This window comes from Notothenia rossii (genome assembly GCF_949606895.1).
Source record: "Notothenia rossii genome assembly, chromosome: 7".
Classification (NCBI taxonomy): domain Eukaryota; kingdom Metazoa; phylum Chordata; class Actinopteri; order Perciformes; family Nototheniidae; genus Notothenia; species Notothenia rossii.
In genome coordinates, this window is record NC_136905.1 from 25758111 (window position 1) to 25776035 (window position 17925).

General features: G+C 37.3%; 1 protein-coding gene across 2 annotated transcripts; it reads left to right on the forward strand.

Annotated features, from left to right (window-relative positions):
- Window positions 1–6559: 6559 nt before the first annotated feature.
- Window positions 6560–16335, forward strand: entpd3 (ectonucleoside triphosphate diphosphohydrolase 3). 2 transcript variants are annotated; one of them, XM_079691672.1, is made up of 10 exons: window positions 6564–6783; window positions 9074–9211; window positions 9715–9832; window positions 10377–10536; window positions 10899–11058; window positions 11774–12001; window positions 12613–12876; window positions 12962–13072; window positions 14440–14577; window positions 15437–16335. In XM_079691672.1, exons 2-10 carry the CDS (start codon window positions 9077–9079, stop codon window positions 15623–15625), a joined length of 1503 nt encoding a protein of 500 aa, XP_079547798.1. In that variant the 5' UTR covers window positions 6564–6783; window positions 9074–9076; the 3' UTR covers window positions 15626–16335. The 2 variants fall into 2 exon arrangements, with proteins under 2 accessions (XP_079547799.1, XP_079547798.1); XM_079691673.1 differs by lacking the exon at window positions 11774–12001 and having other exon boundaries at window positions 6560–6783.
- Window positions 16336–17925: the final 1590 nt, after the last annotated feature.

Below are 17925 nucleotides of genomic sequence, written 5' to 3' on the forward strand. Positions count from 1 at the left end.
AAAATATATGCCTGTGCGAGACGCTCTGTTTGCATTGGTTATCGAGTGAGATGTCAGTCCTTAAATGCACAAAGAGAGATAAAAGCCAAGGGGTTTATTTTTTGCAGGTTTTTTTTGCAAATAATGTTTCTCAAAGCATTGCTTTGGGAACAGTAAAATTCATCAGTGTGGTACACATGTTCAATGTGGTACATACTTGTATTTTTAAGGCCTCAATAATTCTACATAGTATATCTTGTTGACGTCAGTATAAATGTGGTCTATATATGACGATAACATTTTCCAGTAAAACACTCTGTAGCTTCTCGTCAGAATAACAAAATCATGAGTATAATCAGTTTGAGGCATCACTTTAGTTGAGGGTGCACAAATAGATACTAGTGCTCAAGTAATGTATAATGAATAAGTAGTTAGTGCTCATTAGCAACTATGCCGCTCAGCGAAAGTGGATGACATTCTAAATTACAGACATTTAAAAATGAGTGCCTCAAGGTTCTTGTCATTCATCATTATCTAATATTAGTTCAACTCACACTTGTGTGCACTTTGTGTGCTGTGTTTGTCTACTTTGTTGTTGCTCTTCCTCAATGTAATGCTATCTTTTTGCAATGATTGCCTGGAGTTGCAACTGCTCAGTTTGCCCACAAGAGCTCGCCATTACACATGTTTCCCAGAGAAATGCTGCCACAACTGCTGTCAACTGACATTCACACCGCTGTCATTGAATGACCCGAATCAGCACACTAATGATAAAGGCACCAATTGATAGACTCTAACATTGTTTTCTCACTTTCAACTGGTCTGTACTTGTTATTAACTGATATTGATGAAACTGATTTGCTCGACTGTCTCAAATTGTAATGATTTTGTGCATTGCTTGAATTTTACTTAACAGACTGTATGTGGTTTGTCTTGTGTGTCATGTTTTGCATTTTGTCTTTTTGTTTATGTATGTGTGTAAGTTGTTGCTATTGTCGGGACCCCCTTGAGAACGAGATGGTGCATCTCAAGGGGTTTATCCCAATGAATAAAAATGTCTATATATATAATAGATTAGTGCCTGCCCTCTGCATGTCCAATATTTTTCTTCTAGACAAAATACACTGCAGTGTACTATGTCAAGGCATTGTTACTGTACTTGTGGCGTCACAGTCGTTAAGGGTGCCAAATGTCTTTTTAATTGAAAGTACATTATAGTGCCCCGGGCAAAGCAGTTAAACTTCATTGGTATGTGACTGCTGAGAAGTATCCTCTTGAAGAAGATACAGTGGAACTTTGACTATACAAAGACTCTAAAGGCCAATTGAGATGCAGTCAGTTGACTCCTCAGGCTATACACATACTGTATGACTTTCACAACTTAGTCACACTGTATCTGCATGAACCAGAACAGTCAGGGAATTCATTTAGATTTCAGAGTTTTTATCAGTTTTAACATGCAAGGAGCTCTTCTTATATTTACTACTAACACCTTTAGGAAGTAATGACCTGCTGTATGTGGCTGTTGAATATATGAGTTATCTGACCTTATTTATGTTTTTATATCGACAGCGATGGATCACATTACTACTTAAAAGTGAAAGGGCTCGCTCTTAGTGAAAAATAATCAATCAACTCCGCAGTTCCCCTCAGTTCTTTTAAGCTTTATGACGCTTGTTGTTTTGGTTTTCTGACCAGTAATCTTACTGTTTTGGTTTACTTTCACCATTCTCGTGACACAGCACTAAACAGCAGACGGACACAGTGAGCGACAATCTTGTGAGCATTTGGCACGACTGACTAATGGACTTGCTTTCATCTGGTTGTCAGAAAAACGAATGAATGCTTATGTTGTTCAGTATCTGCTAGATGTGTGAATAGGCTTCTGTATACTTACCGTGTCAACTTAAAAGATGATTTTGGCGTCAGTGTTGTGTTCCAAACTTGTGGCATGAAAGTCAATATGTGGGACAGAGAGTATCACTGATGATTAGATTGAAACCAGGAACAATACGGGACCATTTGCGGCAATAAGAAAAGTATATTGTGTCCATTACTGGCACCCAATGTAGCTTTGGGCCAACTCTGAGTCTTGGCTCTTTGCTTTATTAAATGTCCTCTAACGTCCTTGCCTTTCATTTGACTCTCCATGCTTTCACTAACTGATCAATTGAGCTGAAGTGCATAACAAATAAATATAATATATTAAAAAAAGTATTACTGACATCATTGTCTAATCATATCAATCTATCATGAATCAGTCAATAGGTCCAAATGCAATTTTGAAAGAAAAACCCTTTTTATAATAAAAAAAAGTGTACATAAGAGCACACTGACAAAACTGAAACGCTGAATTTAATGAAATGTATTATGTCAACACATTTCACATAACTGTATTATGTTAGTTGAAAGCAATAATATTAAATTGAACCTAATATTTTACAAAGTGATGTGAAATCTGTTGAAATAATCATTTAAATAAAGTCAACCTTTAGTTTTTTCTTGTGTACAAGTAGTAGTAAGTATAATCTGTGTTTTGTTAATGAAGGATTGCATGAGAAATGTTCCCCTGCAAGTTTGAGAACCCCTGTTTTAAACACTAAACTGTGTACACAATCATTCATGGTGGACAAAAAACAATTCTGACCCAATCTTTTCAGGTGCTGAAAAGTCCCATTGTGCCTGGATGGTGGAGTCCAACACACGATTTCAGCTCCACTGTTTTCTTGGCACAAGCAACAGCAGCTTTCAAACATTTATCATATGAGGTTACTGGTTGAATGCTTGCCACAGACATGTTTTCACTTGGGAGGCATCAGATGGGGAAACATTACAATCCAGCAGCCATCAGCACATAACTCAATCTGAAGTCACAGCTACACTTGAGACCTCCGAGATCAAGTTACATTACAAGCATTTAATGCCTCATGTTGAACTGTGCACTGATTGCTGTTAACACTAATACTTCCAATTATATTAGGATAAGTGTTTCCTTTCTGATGATTCAATAGTAGGGTGATGAGTGTTATTATGCAGCTTTAGTATGCAAGACATACCGGGTTGTGTTACATATTTCCTGGAGATGTCTCTCTGTAATATCCCTGGCGGATCTGAGAGAGTGTTTTCTATATTATATAAAGGCCACGTCATAAAGAGAGTTTGCCACTGTATTGAGCTGGGTTTGAGGTATAGGGAGCAGGGCAAATGTTGATGCAATAAGAAGGGGTTTGGGTTTAAAGTGCACAAGCCCACACATTACAAACCTACACAGAGGCATGATGGATTACTTTCCTTCATCATGGCAGGACAGAATGCTTCAGTATGCATAATGTGTGTGCTCATATCCTTTTTTTCACATTAAGACATTAAAAGGCGTTTGACAAATGTTGAGCATGAGTCAGAAAGAAAGTATACAGAGATGAAGATGGATGCAAACCCCATTATCAGCCGTGGCTCAAATTGAGATATTTGAATAGCAGACAGGGTCTTTCTGCGGATCTGAAGTGCATCTGCCCTCTAATTGATCTGGCCGCAACACCACCACAACATTTCCTCCCCGCTGTGGCGGAGATTCCTGGGGATGCTTACTGTATGTTGAAAGCTCAGAATGAGACAGAGACAATTAGTGAGAACTCCTCTGGGCAGCTCTTCAAATCCCGCAGCGGACTAGTAACAGCCTTAATGCAGTTGGTAATGCTGTGAGGCAGATGGAGCTGCACTTGGTTGTTAAGAAGACTAAATCTTACTATAGTTAAATCTTTAATAAAAACACTTGGAAGTATGAATTATTATATGATTTTTTTCTCAGAAAAGCACGCGTTTTTCCTACGGTAAGGAAAATGTTTCATTTTTTTAAAAAGGATTGACACAAAATAATGCCCAATTATTTATTATCTGGCAGTATACTAGTGATAACTTTAACATTTACGACAAGACAATATAGAATATACAATGCATGTAATAGAAATAACTTATTAAATAACAATAGGCAACTTAGACTTAGCTTTACTGTTTATAATAAGTATATAATGGAGTAGCTTTAAAGGATATTACAGCTTTACTGCCTAGATTTTATTAATAGGAGTCTGAAGCATTGTGCCAGTGTCCATAGCATCTGAATAAAAAACCTCCCCTGTGCAGACTGATTTATGTGTTGATAATAATGTACAGTGAAAATCCTTGTTATTTGTTTAATGTGTGTATCATTTCATATTTTTTACACATGAGTTCCATCAGGAATACCAGCTGTCGCTTATTTCCCTTTGCTGGTGGATTTTCTTTTGTTGTTTTGCTAAAATGTTCTTAGACATAGATATCTTTCAACATGCATCATTGAGGTGGATGACATTACTTTGTGTTCCAGCACAATATAACAATTGCATTCAACAAAGCTATTGCTCTCACCTGTCTTGTGAAAGAACTTCCCAAAGTTGATCCCTTCATCTTCTTTCTTACTTCTGTTTGTTAATTCTCAAATTAGTACAAGTACAGAGCAGTTTTCAAATAAATGTCAGCAATACAAGAAAGGACACACCTCTGTATCTAACCGGTTTGAAGTACTACAGAAATGTAATGCAATCTATATTCAGGAGGCGTGAATCAAGTTAAGTAGGAGCTCTCTGCCTCTCTTCTATTTCCTCTTTCTGTACAAATCGAATTTTCAGCGTCCTGTCCGTCCGCTTCATTCAGACCAGCAGGTTTCAGGTCTCCCTTTGGGAAGCTAAAAATACTTTATCTTCACTCTCTGAGAACTGAATCAGACATGTAATTCACTTATGACTGGCCCTATAAGTGTGTTCTTTGTAGACAGTCCAGATAACCAGTAGACCACTGACGTGCTAAAATGTTTAGGAATTCACCAGAAATATAGAGCAGCCACCGTCGATAGGAAGCACTGCAGCAAATTAAAGTCATTGTAAAAGCAAATATGAAAAATACAAAATATGACATGGGCCAAGTACAGGATGGAGCACCAGATGTTCACATTCCTAGTTTACTCTCAACTCAGAGGAGCAGTTAACACAAAGCTGAGCCTTTGGCTACCTGAGTGAACAATATGACCGACTGAGCTGAGTCTAAGCTATTTCATTTAGATCCCTGGAGCCTGGGCTTGAGTGTGTGAATAACTACACCCACTCAGAATAACATTCAAACTATTGCATTAATGAAAAACATTTAAAAAATATATATGCTCTATTTTTCATACGGGACATTCACAAAGAGTTTGTCTCCAATAAAATGTTCATTCAATGAAACTGAAGCTGGGTTCGGTTTCATTATTGTATTAAAGTTTATTACAGCAATTACCTTGTTAAGAGTGCCCTCCAGGTCTTTAGCGTTACTCCCATGATTTTGAAAAAGAAATGTCAAAAGCAGCCCCCGAGGCCGACATATCCTGCCTTTTGGTACCTTTTTACCAAAGTTTTAAATTGGACCCTTTCTGCCTTGTAAACTTTTGTAGCTTTAAAACGTCATGCTTCATTTTTAAAGTGCAGTCTCCAAGCTGACTCCAAGCTGACATGCTTAGGTTGATTTTTACTTGAGTTATTTTCCTGGATGCACTAAGATCTTCCAGAGCCTCAGTGGAAATGTTTTTCAGAGGCTGGGTATGATCCTCTAATGACTAGTAAATGTACTTTGACATGTATAATTGGTGGAGTGCCTCTTGGAGGTTATCAGAACATTGTGGTCATGGTAAAATTACCAGGTTTCTGTGGCGCCTTAAGAACGTTAATACTTCCTGTATTGGCCTGTGAAAACAAAGCATAAAAGACAAGGTTGGAAACTATGGGGTATGTAAAGAAAAGAGTGAAATAGTGAGCGCTATTTTGGATAAAAGACATTTAAATAGAGTGTTTTGTAAAATAGAATGTATGATTGTTTAGAAACTGGTTGAAGTCGTTTTGGCCAACAATCTGGACTTTGAAGGGTGATGCATTGAGAGGACCCTCCACCTCCTTACAGTATGTGATTTTTGACTAACAAGTCAAATCCAGCATGTTTTGATCAAATATAAAAAATACAGTCACATCCCTGCGTGCAAATACAACTACTCACACACGCACAGACACAATAAAAATGACACTATTGGTTATTTACTGTCGGCCGTTGTAAGCAAAAAAAACACCGGATTACAGCACAATCATCCATTCATTTGCAAAATGAATGACTCATGGCTTTTACTGTGAGAACTTGAGTTTTCCTTTAAATGTGGAGCTTGCAGGTACGAACACATCCATGGTTGTTGATACAGAACTTGATCCTCTACTTTTCATCGCACTTACCTTTAATTCAGGCCCGTCAAATAAGAGCTGACTTTGTGATAACGTGTGCAGCAGATACTCAACCACATTGCACTTTATCTTATTGATTACATCAATTAACTTCAACCCAAGTCAACCTCTCCCTTATTACATTATGTTATGCATACACAACAACACCTTAATCTGTGCTAAATCATTACACAAAGACAGTGAGCGAGGAACAAGCCCTGCATCATTCCCTGCCTGCTCCTACGGGCTGCTTGCTGTGTGTATTCAGTGCAATGGGATTGGTGAAAACTTGAGTTTCCCCACATTGCTCCTCCCATGTTTCCTTCCTCCCTCACTATCTCACTTTTGTTGGGGTCCAACAGCTCCTGCTCCTGTGGGAAAATCACTCCTTCAATCGCCCACGCTCACAACTGACTCTCTATCTTCCTCTCCCTCCCTCTGCTGATCCCTTGTTGCCTGCTGTGTTTCTTTATCCTTCCTTCAGAGCCACCTCACTAGGATCCAACCAGGATCCACAAACCAGCTCTTCAAGGTAAGAAACAAACAAAGCTACTTTCCTTCACATGCATACATATTTATTTAGCGCACACAACACTCTATAATATTTCAAACACAGTTAAGACTGCTTTACTTTCACTGGGTTTATCTCCTGTTATTATGCTACAGTAGATGGGTGTGTGGACATGTTTCAACACACTCCTTTACTCATGAGGACCAGTCCCCACAAGCAGAGGCTACATGTTCAAATGTTCTTGCAGGGGTGATGTGGGTGTTCATTATTGCTATGCATTATGTAAAGGAAATACTTTAAATAACATTGTTTGCGGTATTGTGCAATTTGTTTACCTTGTGCACAAATGAACTGTAATAGGGGTGTGGTTGTGCATAGGGCTGGATAACAGAGTACTAGATTTCAAAAACAGCATATTGATATATTTTTCTTGGGCACACAGCAACCGTAAACGCCAAACTCATTATACTGAAGCACATATTTAAATCTTCGGGTTACATTAGACAACATAAAAGAGAAAAAGCTTAAATAATAGAGAGCAGAAAAGCAATCGTAAATCAGCTCTGATTTATTTCGTTTTTCTTACCTTTCTTATCTTTCTATCCTCTCAAGTCCATGTGTATCACAAGCCTGGGAAAAGCCATTAATCGCTATAAAAATAAAACACAAAAATATATACATTTCATATATAAAATACCAACAAAGACACACACAAAAGTGTTGAGCCAACTAAATCTGCATCTGTCTGAGGATGGTCTGAGACATGTTTGTTGACATTTCTTCAGGTTTGAATCACAACTTGTCTGGCAGCGATTACCTGGGCAATTTCACCTGGAGTTGCCGTGTTGACTGTAAATATCCTGTTGCTGCTGGCTTGTTACACTGAAAACAGAGGTGTCAAATATTTATTTGGGGTTTAAACAGCTTAAAAGATGATTAAAGTAAGAAATAAAGAGGGAAAAAGAAAGAGGGGAGAGAATTGTGTTGCAGCTTACCAAATGTTTGTCAGTCTGATAATGAAAGGGCTGTTGGAGGAGCCTGTGACCTAACATTTTCATCGTCATAACTACACTGTAGCTATGTACGTATGACTAATAAAAGCCTTGAACCTTGATACCAATGATACTAGCAAAATGTAAAAAGTATAGAATTGACAGCATGAAAGGAAAAGGGAATAAACCAGATAATTTACAAATATTTTTTTTTGAGTTTGCACACATTCAGATACAAGCAGCTGCTGTTCAAAGTTTGTGTGTGAACTGTTTATTGCATCAATAATGCATTTGACTGAAATACTGGAGAAATGCTTGTGTGATTCTGGTCTTGTGTGACTTTCCTCCTCCAAAGCACTATGGTGGTTTTAAGTGCTTTCCTCCTCCAAAGCACATATTGTGGATCTGTTTTCTGTAATTCAGTAAAAACTTGAAGCTCAAGAAGAGCATGCAATGTTTATAAACAAGATCCAAATCTGAGTGAAAAAGAGTTTATCTGAGGATAGGATTTTTTCATTGCCGGATGTTTGACATCAAGTTCCTTTTTTCTGAGTGTTTGTACTGAAGGTATTTTTGTTTCATAATAGCCAAACATTAGAGTTTAAAACAAAACAAACCTAATGATCTGCAGATTTTCCTGTCCAGTGGGGTTCGTGCAATATTGAAATGTGGTAATCATATTGTGTTGGAGTTTATACAAACATCACAACCAAAACGTCAAGGCTAAATAACATGTACGGCTTTCATGAGCAGAACATTTTCTAGTTGGCTGTTGAATTAAAGCATTGGTCTTTGAGTCTTTGCTCACTTCTTGCCCTTGAAAAAAACTTCCCTTAACTTTGGAAAGCACTGACACCCACTATAATATCTTTTATATCAAACCCCAAATCCACAGTTCACTCTCTTCAAAGAATCTGAAGCTGAAAGAGGCCTATATTCTCCTCTACAGATCATACAAAAACTTTCCTTTTCATTCCATTGCTTTGTATAGCTCAAAGATAATTTTATGGGATTAAAGTATCTCATAAGATTATCATTGCCTGGAATAAAGGTATACATTTAAACTGAACAAGACAAAAACAGCCAATCATTATCCACCATTTTCCTCATGATTCTGTTTCCAGTTATATTTGTGTATGTTTTCGATAAACCTGGTGGTCATACTTATTCCATCAATACTGCTAATGTTTTTTATTCTATTATTGCTCGTCATTGCTCAAACCTCTCCTCATGTAATCACTTTGAGTGCTCAAATGCTTTTAGTGAGAACATCACTTTTTTCCCCCTTTTTTTTTAAAACCCACATTCCTTGTTCACAGGAAATGGCTTTCAAACAGCCAATTGGCTACAAATGTTGCATAGCAGGAGTGCTGCTTCTCCTCTTGGCCAGCGTTGCCGCCCTAGTTGCTGTTGCTGTCATCCAGGACACCTGGAGGTTCAAAGACTACAGCTCTGAGGTAAACATGAACACACACAATGGATGGTCCCATCAATCTTTGCACTATTTGGCTGCAGATCTTCCTCAAATCAACAAAGAACAAAACAGCTCTCAATACAGAGAGAGGGACAAGAACTGGTTTACAAACCCTTCAGATCACCAACACCAACACACATTCATAAGTGAATGTGATGCCAGAAAGTTTCCAGATGTTAGGTTAATTTCCATTGAAAGGGGTCATCAGTAAGTGACACTGACAATGTGTTTTTTCAGGGGTGGACAGGGTAACAACAGCCTCTTTAAAGTTGAATGTAATGTTTATAGTCTCAGCTCTCTTTATATATGTATACATACATATATATATATATATATATATATATATATATATATATTTATATATATATATATATATACACATACAAACCTCTTCATTAGGTTTATTTAACTAATCAAGGCAGAGGGTAAATCGGGTAAAAAGGAAATGAAACATGTGGACCAGTAACAATTAGTTTTTCTTTTCAGTATGGCATCGTGATAGACTCAGGTTCATCACGTTCAACTATTTACCTGTACAAGTGGCCGGGGGAGAAAGAAAATGAAACAGGAGTGGTGACTGAGCAAATGAACTGTAGAGTTGATGGTGAGTCATGGTCAATAAAAAAAAATTATATTTTGTACTTAATAGTTTTACATTTTCAAGAATTAAGTTAGAAAAGAGAAAATTGACAAAAGTCATAGAGAGCATTTTAAAATACTCTGTTTGAATAATGAATCTTAAACACGACCAGAAGGTTTTACTTTTATTACATCTGTATTAAAACTGAATCTGAATCTGATATGAATAAGTTAACTATCTATCAAAAATAACCTAAAACTCATCATTTGTATACAATTCAACTCTTCGTTCTCACTAAATGGGTCATATTAACATTACATAACTTTTCTTTTTCATTTTAAATAATTATCACCCTGTTTACCTTACCCTGCTCAGAGACCTTTATCAATGCATACTGTTATCTCGTTGGCTCAAACTTTTCCTAAGCCCATTACTACTTTCCAACAATAATTTTTCATTCTGCTATCCTATAGTAATAACAGTTTTATTACAGACTTATATGGTAGTCAGTTGATATCTTTGTAACTGTGCTTGAGAATATGATTTTAGCTTGGCCCTGTTCCTACAGCTGATGGTATCTCCGAGATGAAAGTTGACAAGGAAAAAGATGCCAAGTCAATGGCGGCATTTAAAGTGTGCATTGAGAACATCGCCAAAGCCATTCCTGCTGAAAAACGCAACACCACAACTCTTTTTCTAGGAGCAACTGCTGGAATGAGACTGCTACAGTAAGAACGTGTTGAAATAAGTTAAACACAGGATATTCTCTTGACATTACTTACTATGCCAGAAGGATCAGAGCAATTTAAACCCATTCAAGCACCACATGATTCTTCCCAAAGCCCTCTGAGGCACAGGTCAATGGCTATTTCCTCTTCCTTTCAGTCTCCATGTTAAGCCAAGCTAACCTTCTCCTGGCCAGCGCTTGCTTCACATGTAGCATACATACACCAGAGTAACAATCTGTTTATAAATTTGATTACATTTTCCAAAATATAAAAATAAAGATGAATGATACTCATTTCACAATTGACCACTGCTGTTTCCAGTAAGATATGTTCTCATGTCACTTGTTCTGCTTTGCTTTAAGGGGATTGGATGAACAGAGGTCAAGTGAAATCATGGAAGATCTTAGGGAATACCTGTCGTCTCTGCCTTTCGCCTTCCAAAACGCTTCCATTATTTCTGGACAAGAAGAAGGGCTGTATGGATGGATTACTGTCAACTACCTGATGGGGAACTTACTAGAGGTAAGGCCACTGTCATTGATCTATCTGGTCCAAGTGTACTTATCATTTTCAAGGGATATTACACCCACAAAATGACCATGTGTATATCATTTTTCACCCTGCATTGAGTTCTTGTTTTTTACTACTACTACTCTTTAATAACTCTACAGTGAATTAAGAATAAAAAACCAAAGTCTAATTGGTTAGAAGTAAATGGCTGCCCCATTAAACAAAATTCAAAGTACGTATATAAAAAGTTCAAAGTATGTATATAAAAATACCTGTTACAAACTCCCACACAACTGATGAAGTGTAATCCGTGTCTCTTTTAAATAGTCGGCGTATATAAAATGCACTCCTCCTCATTGCCAGTTTTGTTTATGCAGAAGTGTATAAAATAGTAATGTTTTAGTGAAAATGCATGTATTTGGACTGAGGATGATTGAGACTTGGATTATACACTGCAGGTTGCTTACAAGTGTGAACGGATGTTTTTTATATGGATATGTTGAATGCAGCTCCAATGTATTTCAATTAATTTACTTTCTTTACTCTTTGTTCACTGTAGAGGCATGAACAGTTTTCGTAAAATAATTCCAGGTAAGACAGGGTGAGTAAATAGTCATATCGTGGGTGGATTCTTTCGTTAAACTTGAACAAAAGAATGCCAATTTACCAAAAGGGTGATCACATGGTTTTTCATATGCTGTACTAATTAATCACCTTATATTTACAGAAAAACACATGGAACAAATATGTGCGCCCTCAAGGGGAAAAGACTGTAGGGTCCATGGACCTTGGTGGAGCTTCAACACAGATTGCATTTGCTGTGCAGAGTAATCTCAGTGGGCCGGACTACTTACCTGTCAAACTGTACGGTTACCCTTACAATGTCTACACACACAGTTTCCTCTGCTATGGCAAAAATGAGGCTGGGAGGGTGATTCTGGACAAAGTAGTGCGGGTACACAGCTTATCCTTTGTTCTTTTCTGAGTTCCCTTCCTTAGGATGTTTTTCTATGTTCATGTTTAAATGCTTGTTTGTGTTCCTGGTGCATGTGGCAGTGGAAATGTAGGTTGTTTTTCTTTTGCATGCATGTACAGGTCAAATTCCATGAATGCCCATTTAAGAATTGATTAGTGAACACTTATGTCCCTGAGTTGCTAACAGGCAAGGGGAGACCAGTCAAGAATGCATTATGTAATTAAGAATATTGATCGAAGTGTGAATGTACTCAAACAAGTCTGCTAGAAATGCATTATTATTTCAGGTAGCCTATAGATTCCTCATATATAGTAATTGGCGCAGGATACATAAACCTAAAAATGAGAATGTGTTATGGTGTCCTGTAAATGCTAACATAAAAGCATGTATGTACATCAGTATCTGCATGTGTTAATGTGTAATTAATAAGTAATTAATTCCTGTTTTGTATATTTAGATGATGTCTGTTAGTAAGAATGTTGTCAAACCCTCTTATCTCAACCCCCATGTCCCCTCTATCTCATAGTTTTATTTCTTCTTCATCCTACATTCTTTCTTTTGACATGTACCTTGTTCTCCTCATATCCCAGGAGTCATCTGACCCAAACTACATTCCTAACCCATGCTACCCTGAGGGTTACAACGTCACCTTGAACGCATCACACATTTATAACACAACGTGCAATAAGAAGCCAAACAACTATAATCCAGATCAACAACTCTTCTTTGTGGGTACTGGCAACTCGGACAAGTGCCTAAGCATGGTGAAGGGGATTTTTGATTTCCAGACATGTTCTTCAACCCAGTGTTCCTTCAATGGGGTCGAGCAGCCACCAGTCACTGGAGAATTTATGGTAACACAGAGAGCAAATAAAACATGTGCAAGAAGAGAGATAAAAATGAAAGCAACTTTTGATTTGTCTTTACTGTTTCTGCCAGGCATATGCAGGATTCTACTATACTACTAAGGCGATTGGGTTGGAAGGAACATCCGATCTCGATCAATTCAAAGCTTCATGTACTCAATTCTGCGAAAAAAAGTGGACGGTGGTAAGTGTTTTCAATTGGTATAAAGCTTAAGTAATAGGAGGAGAAAATGTGAAACAGGAGGGTACAAAGAGAAGAACAATAATGCAATATTTTAAAGACAAAGTGAATTGTGGGAAGAGCAAACAAGTAGAATAATTAGAGAACATATACACTTAGTGGTGTGGCAAACTGTAGCACGTAAAGCACAACGGCCAACCACATTCCACAATAAAATTAAGAAGAGTTTTTTCCCTAGGGCAAAATACCTGATTTAAGATAAATACATGGAGATGGTCCAAGCTGTGCTCTCATCAAGACACCACGTCAAAACTGAGGCTTAACTCACGAAGGAAAAAACTTTGTGGAACACATAGGCCTACACATAAACATATACACTTACACATCCTTGGTGGATTTTGTTATTTTTGACTGATCAGCTCAGGGATTTGGGGATTCCTACTCACAATAATGTTATCAACTCATTGAATGGCCATTATCAGTTTTCAATGCTAACATTTGAAAGGTTAAGACGAGGTGAATGAGCACCCAGCGTTTACTCGCATGTTGCTATAACAATAGGTGAAACATAATTGTAGTATTTTGCAACAAGTGCTTAATGTTGGACATTAAAGGTGGGTAATTTTGGAGAAACCAGCTCGAGTGCGCTAGAATTTGAAAATACACAACCGGAAAAAATATGCCACTTCCTTACAGAGCCCCTCCTCCAACACACACGAACGCGCACATGACCAATGAGGGCACGAGATAAGTTTGTGCACAGATGGAAGGCTGACAGGCAGGTAGGCCATCCAGTTACTTTAGCCGGGCCGGCTCAGATGATTGGTTGTGCTTTTTACAGCACCACGGCTTCCACAGATGACTTTTTTTTATGGATCTGTTGTCAAAGCACTTAAGATATTCATTGCTATCGGGATGTTAAGAGCATTCCATGGAATATAACAAAAAGTGTACCTCGAGCCGGTTTCTCAAACGTACCTACCCCGCCTTTAAGACAGCTTTAGAAAGTAAAACTACCTGGAGAGGTTTAGGAAAAGATCATGTGTGTGTCATCAGTGTGTTGTTACTTCAAATAAGTTTCATCAGACAAAATCACTGGGCTCCTTGGCTAAAGTCCAGTGTTTATTGACCCATGATTTCACCCTGACCTGCTCCCTACGTTTTATATGTTGCTTTTCCTAAAAAGGTGCCTGACTCCTTCAATGAGATGACAACAACCTTGTAAATGTTGTAGTTTAACCCACTGAGGCTGTTAACCACTGATAATGGCAATCAAATGGGCTGATACATGTATTTATTACATAATACATTTGAATCCTTCCTCTTTCTATCACTGGACACTTTCTTGATCTCTGTTTTCTTTCTTACAGTTGCAGAAAGAGAAGCATTGGATCTATGAGAAACACCTTAGGACCTATTGTTTTTCATCTCACTATGTGCTCACTTTGCTGGCAGATGGATACAAGTTTGACAAAGAAACGTGGAAAAACATTAACTTCCAAAAAGAGGTTGGTTGAACAAAATAAACTCCACTACACCGCTTGCTAATACTGCTGTTCTTTACACGGCTATGAAGCACACATATCACATTTCTTTATTTTCTATTTCAAAAAATAGGTTTGTTTTAACAAAACTATCAGAATATACCTTTGGCAATTTAATGAGAGTTTATATGCTTTAGCTGCCAACATATCTGAGTCACAGGCGGTTAGCATTTAGCATGCACAAATGTGAGTCTAGGCCACCCATTGGGATAGAGATAAACGGCAGACATACCAATCATCTGCAGTTTAGGGTGGCATGAAAGACAGCCAATGTATTTCTGCGGGATGCCTTGAGGACAGGGAGCGGCTTTAACAATGGAAGCCCCTGAACATAAGGGGATTCCTGTTCTGGAACACACAATCTATAGGACATGAGTCATGAAGAAAGACAGTAGCTGTGGAAAAGCCGCACATTACAGCCGTAGTTTCCAAATTGCATGGCGGTTTAAACTTCAGACTTGAACACAAGAAGGTTCCTTAACAGCTGGCGATGCTCCAAATCGTCAATGCAGCCAACAAGAGGTTCAGTGTGCTGTTGAGCGCCTGAAGGGTTACTAGAAGTCTGGTGGTTGGGCAGGTCCTTTCAGAGGAAATTACAGCACAGACATTTGGGTTATAAACAGAGATGATGTCAGGGTGTTATTACTCATCTTTTGCCCTAGAGCTGTAATTGTGAACTAAACAACAGGAACGTTTCATATTATCAACATCTCTAGACAGGCAACGATGATGTATTAGATGCATTGAAAAATACTGTTTACATCATTCAGATTCACTGTGACCAAATCATTATGAGAACTCTTCTCCTCTCTTCTCTCTGCAGATAAAGGACACCAACATTGGCTGGAGTTTGGGTTACATGCTGAGTTTGTCCAACATGATCCCGTCTGAAGTGAAAGAAATCCTCCCCATGACAGATCCCCTGTTTGCCGGTCTTATCTTTCTATTTTCAGCACTCATCATCATAACTGTTGTTTTAGTTTTCATCTTCCTCATTCGCACCTGCTACTGAGAGAAGTGCGAGAAAGGGAATGGCCATTGGAAGCCTTGTGGGTTGCTGTTATCCTTTAACTAGAAGGAGAGCACTACAGCTGCATGTGCCTGCCAAGAAAATTGCACCGACAGTAACTAAGGGGAATTTTCTAGTTTGTGCCATTAACTGCCATCTGTGTCAATTGTGAGGGTTTATAAAAACGTAAGAGACTCAAAAATGAAATAAAATCATCTCCAGCGTATCCCGTTAGTGACTTTGAATAGACTGGTTATAATAAAACGGTAAAAAACGTATCCAAAGAAGACTTTCAAAATGTTACAATTGACACACACTCTCATAGGTTAAGTAATAGGATGCAAAAACGGGTGACACAGTGGTCTATGAATGCTGCAGAGATAATGAAAGAGCTCCCGGGAATTTCGACGTGCCCGTTCTTGTCGAACATTGTGTAAAAAAAAGAAAGAAGCATGAGCTACTGAATGACTGATTGATTATGTTGATTCCCCTGTATTATACATGTAGTTGCACTGTATGGTTCCACTTTACAAGCTAAATGGTAGCACTTTGCCAAGGCCAGTGTTTTAAAAATATACTGTACACAACACTGTAATCCTGCTAATAATCTTTTTTTTATATCACATAGTGAATGACCTCATTGAAAATCAGTGGTGCGCATCAACACTCCCCATTTAATGAATGAAAACCTCCCTAATAAACAATGTATTCAATGTGCTATGTGCAATTGTCTCATTATGATTTAGCAAATATATGTTCCACATATTGATTTTTCTATTTGCTAAATATCCATTTTAATCATATTTTATAATAAGTAAAGGAAAGCAGTCAACTGTCACTTATTAATTTTTACAATTAGTCTTTGTGTTGTTTTATCAATAACAAAGCTTGGGGAGTAACGGGCGACATGTAACAAGATTACGTCATCAGGATACTAAAAGAACGTATCTGAATTAGATTACAATTACTTGCGCAAAAAAAGATTAGTAGCAGGATTACAGTGTTAGAATACATTTTGAAATAAATATAAATATATTATAGGTAGACGCACTGAATTAATGTTCTTTATGATCTGATTTCTGATTTATTTTAATTATTCTTTATTTTAAATACATTTCCTATTTAATGCAGTAGGTGGACAACTGATTTATTAAACACAATTACAATCTATGCTTTTGATTAATGTATGAAGCTTAAACAGCATTTCTAAACTATTACTGTAACTACATTTTTTATGTCAAATATCTTGGTTTCTTGTTTTTTAAGGTATCATTGTTAAATACACTTAAGTAAAGAACACCTTATTGTTATTTTTTTGTTCTTGTTTTTATTTGAACTACATTTGATATTGAGGTAATCCAAAGGTAACGGAAAGTATTCTGGTTACAGATCACTTTTATATTTTGATACTCAGAATAGGTTAGTGATTACATTTTTTGACATGTAACTAGTTATTGTAACGGATTACATTTTAACCCTCCCAATCCTGCCCATTGTGTCATATATTAGCCTACTGTATGTGTTGTTCACACCCCAGGAAGGTTTTCTTAAAGGACGAAAGTATTGTTGTAGAAATATTATACATTTACAGAAGCTATTTGAACGGTACTGTATATACTGTAAGATAAGTCAGTGGAGTGGATGGACTCAAGTACACCCGATTTTAAATAAAGTGTTGAGGACACTGACAATCACATTGGAATCCACACATTTCCACTTTTCAGTCACGACTACTGAGTTTGACATATATTCTGAAAAATGTCTGATAATGTTAATGCCTTTGAAGAGAGATTCATTTCTATGAGCAGAGACTAGTTTACAGATATTAAGCATTGATGTCAACTGTTTTTTTTTTACTTTTTAGTCGGAGCCTGAATCAGTCTGCAACAGAACACTGAGAGCATTACCAACGTAGGAAAAGCATGTATTAGAAAGTTTAGAATATTTTCAATTATTGTTTGGTCCCTGTTGTAGTTTTGTTACATAAGCTAAGGAATTACAAAACATCTAATTGTATAGCAGATCAAATGTATTTCTATTAATAATTTCTGACTGAAAACAGCATGAATTGAATGGATGTGTGTGCGTTTGTGTGTGTCTGACATTTTGTATGCATTGTACGCTGCCTAGCTCTTTGAAATGGAGAGAATTATGCATGATTGTAATGCAATGTCTTTATTAGTCCTGATACGTAATAGAAATATCTTGTTACTGGGCCTTTGTGGCTGTGTATAACATTAAAGCTTCCGTGTTGCAGCATTAAATACATTACAGTTTTTTTTAATCCAGCATGTAATTTAATT

What these genes read in the sequence shown, in the direction of transcription:
- entpd3 (XM_079691672.1), top strand. Translation starts at nt 9,077, where the DNA reads ATGGCTTTCAAACAGCCAATTGGCTACAAATGTTGCATAGCAGGAGTG. An exon ending in AATGAACTGTAGAGTTGATG is followed by an intron (nt 9,833 to 10,376) that starts GTGAGTCATGGT and finishes CTGTTCCTACAG; the next exon opens with CTGATGGTATCTCCGAGATG. An exon ending in GCTGGAATGAGACTGCTACA is followed by an intron (nt 10,537 to 10,898) that starts GTAAGAACGTGT and finishes CTTTGCTTTAAG; the next exon opens with GGGATTGGATGAACAGAGGT.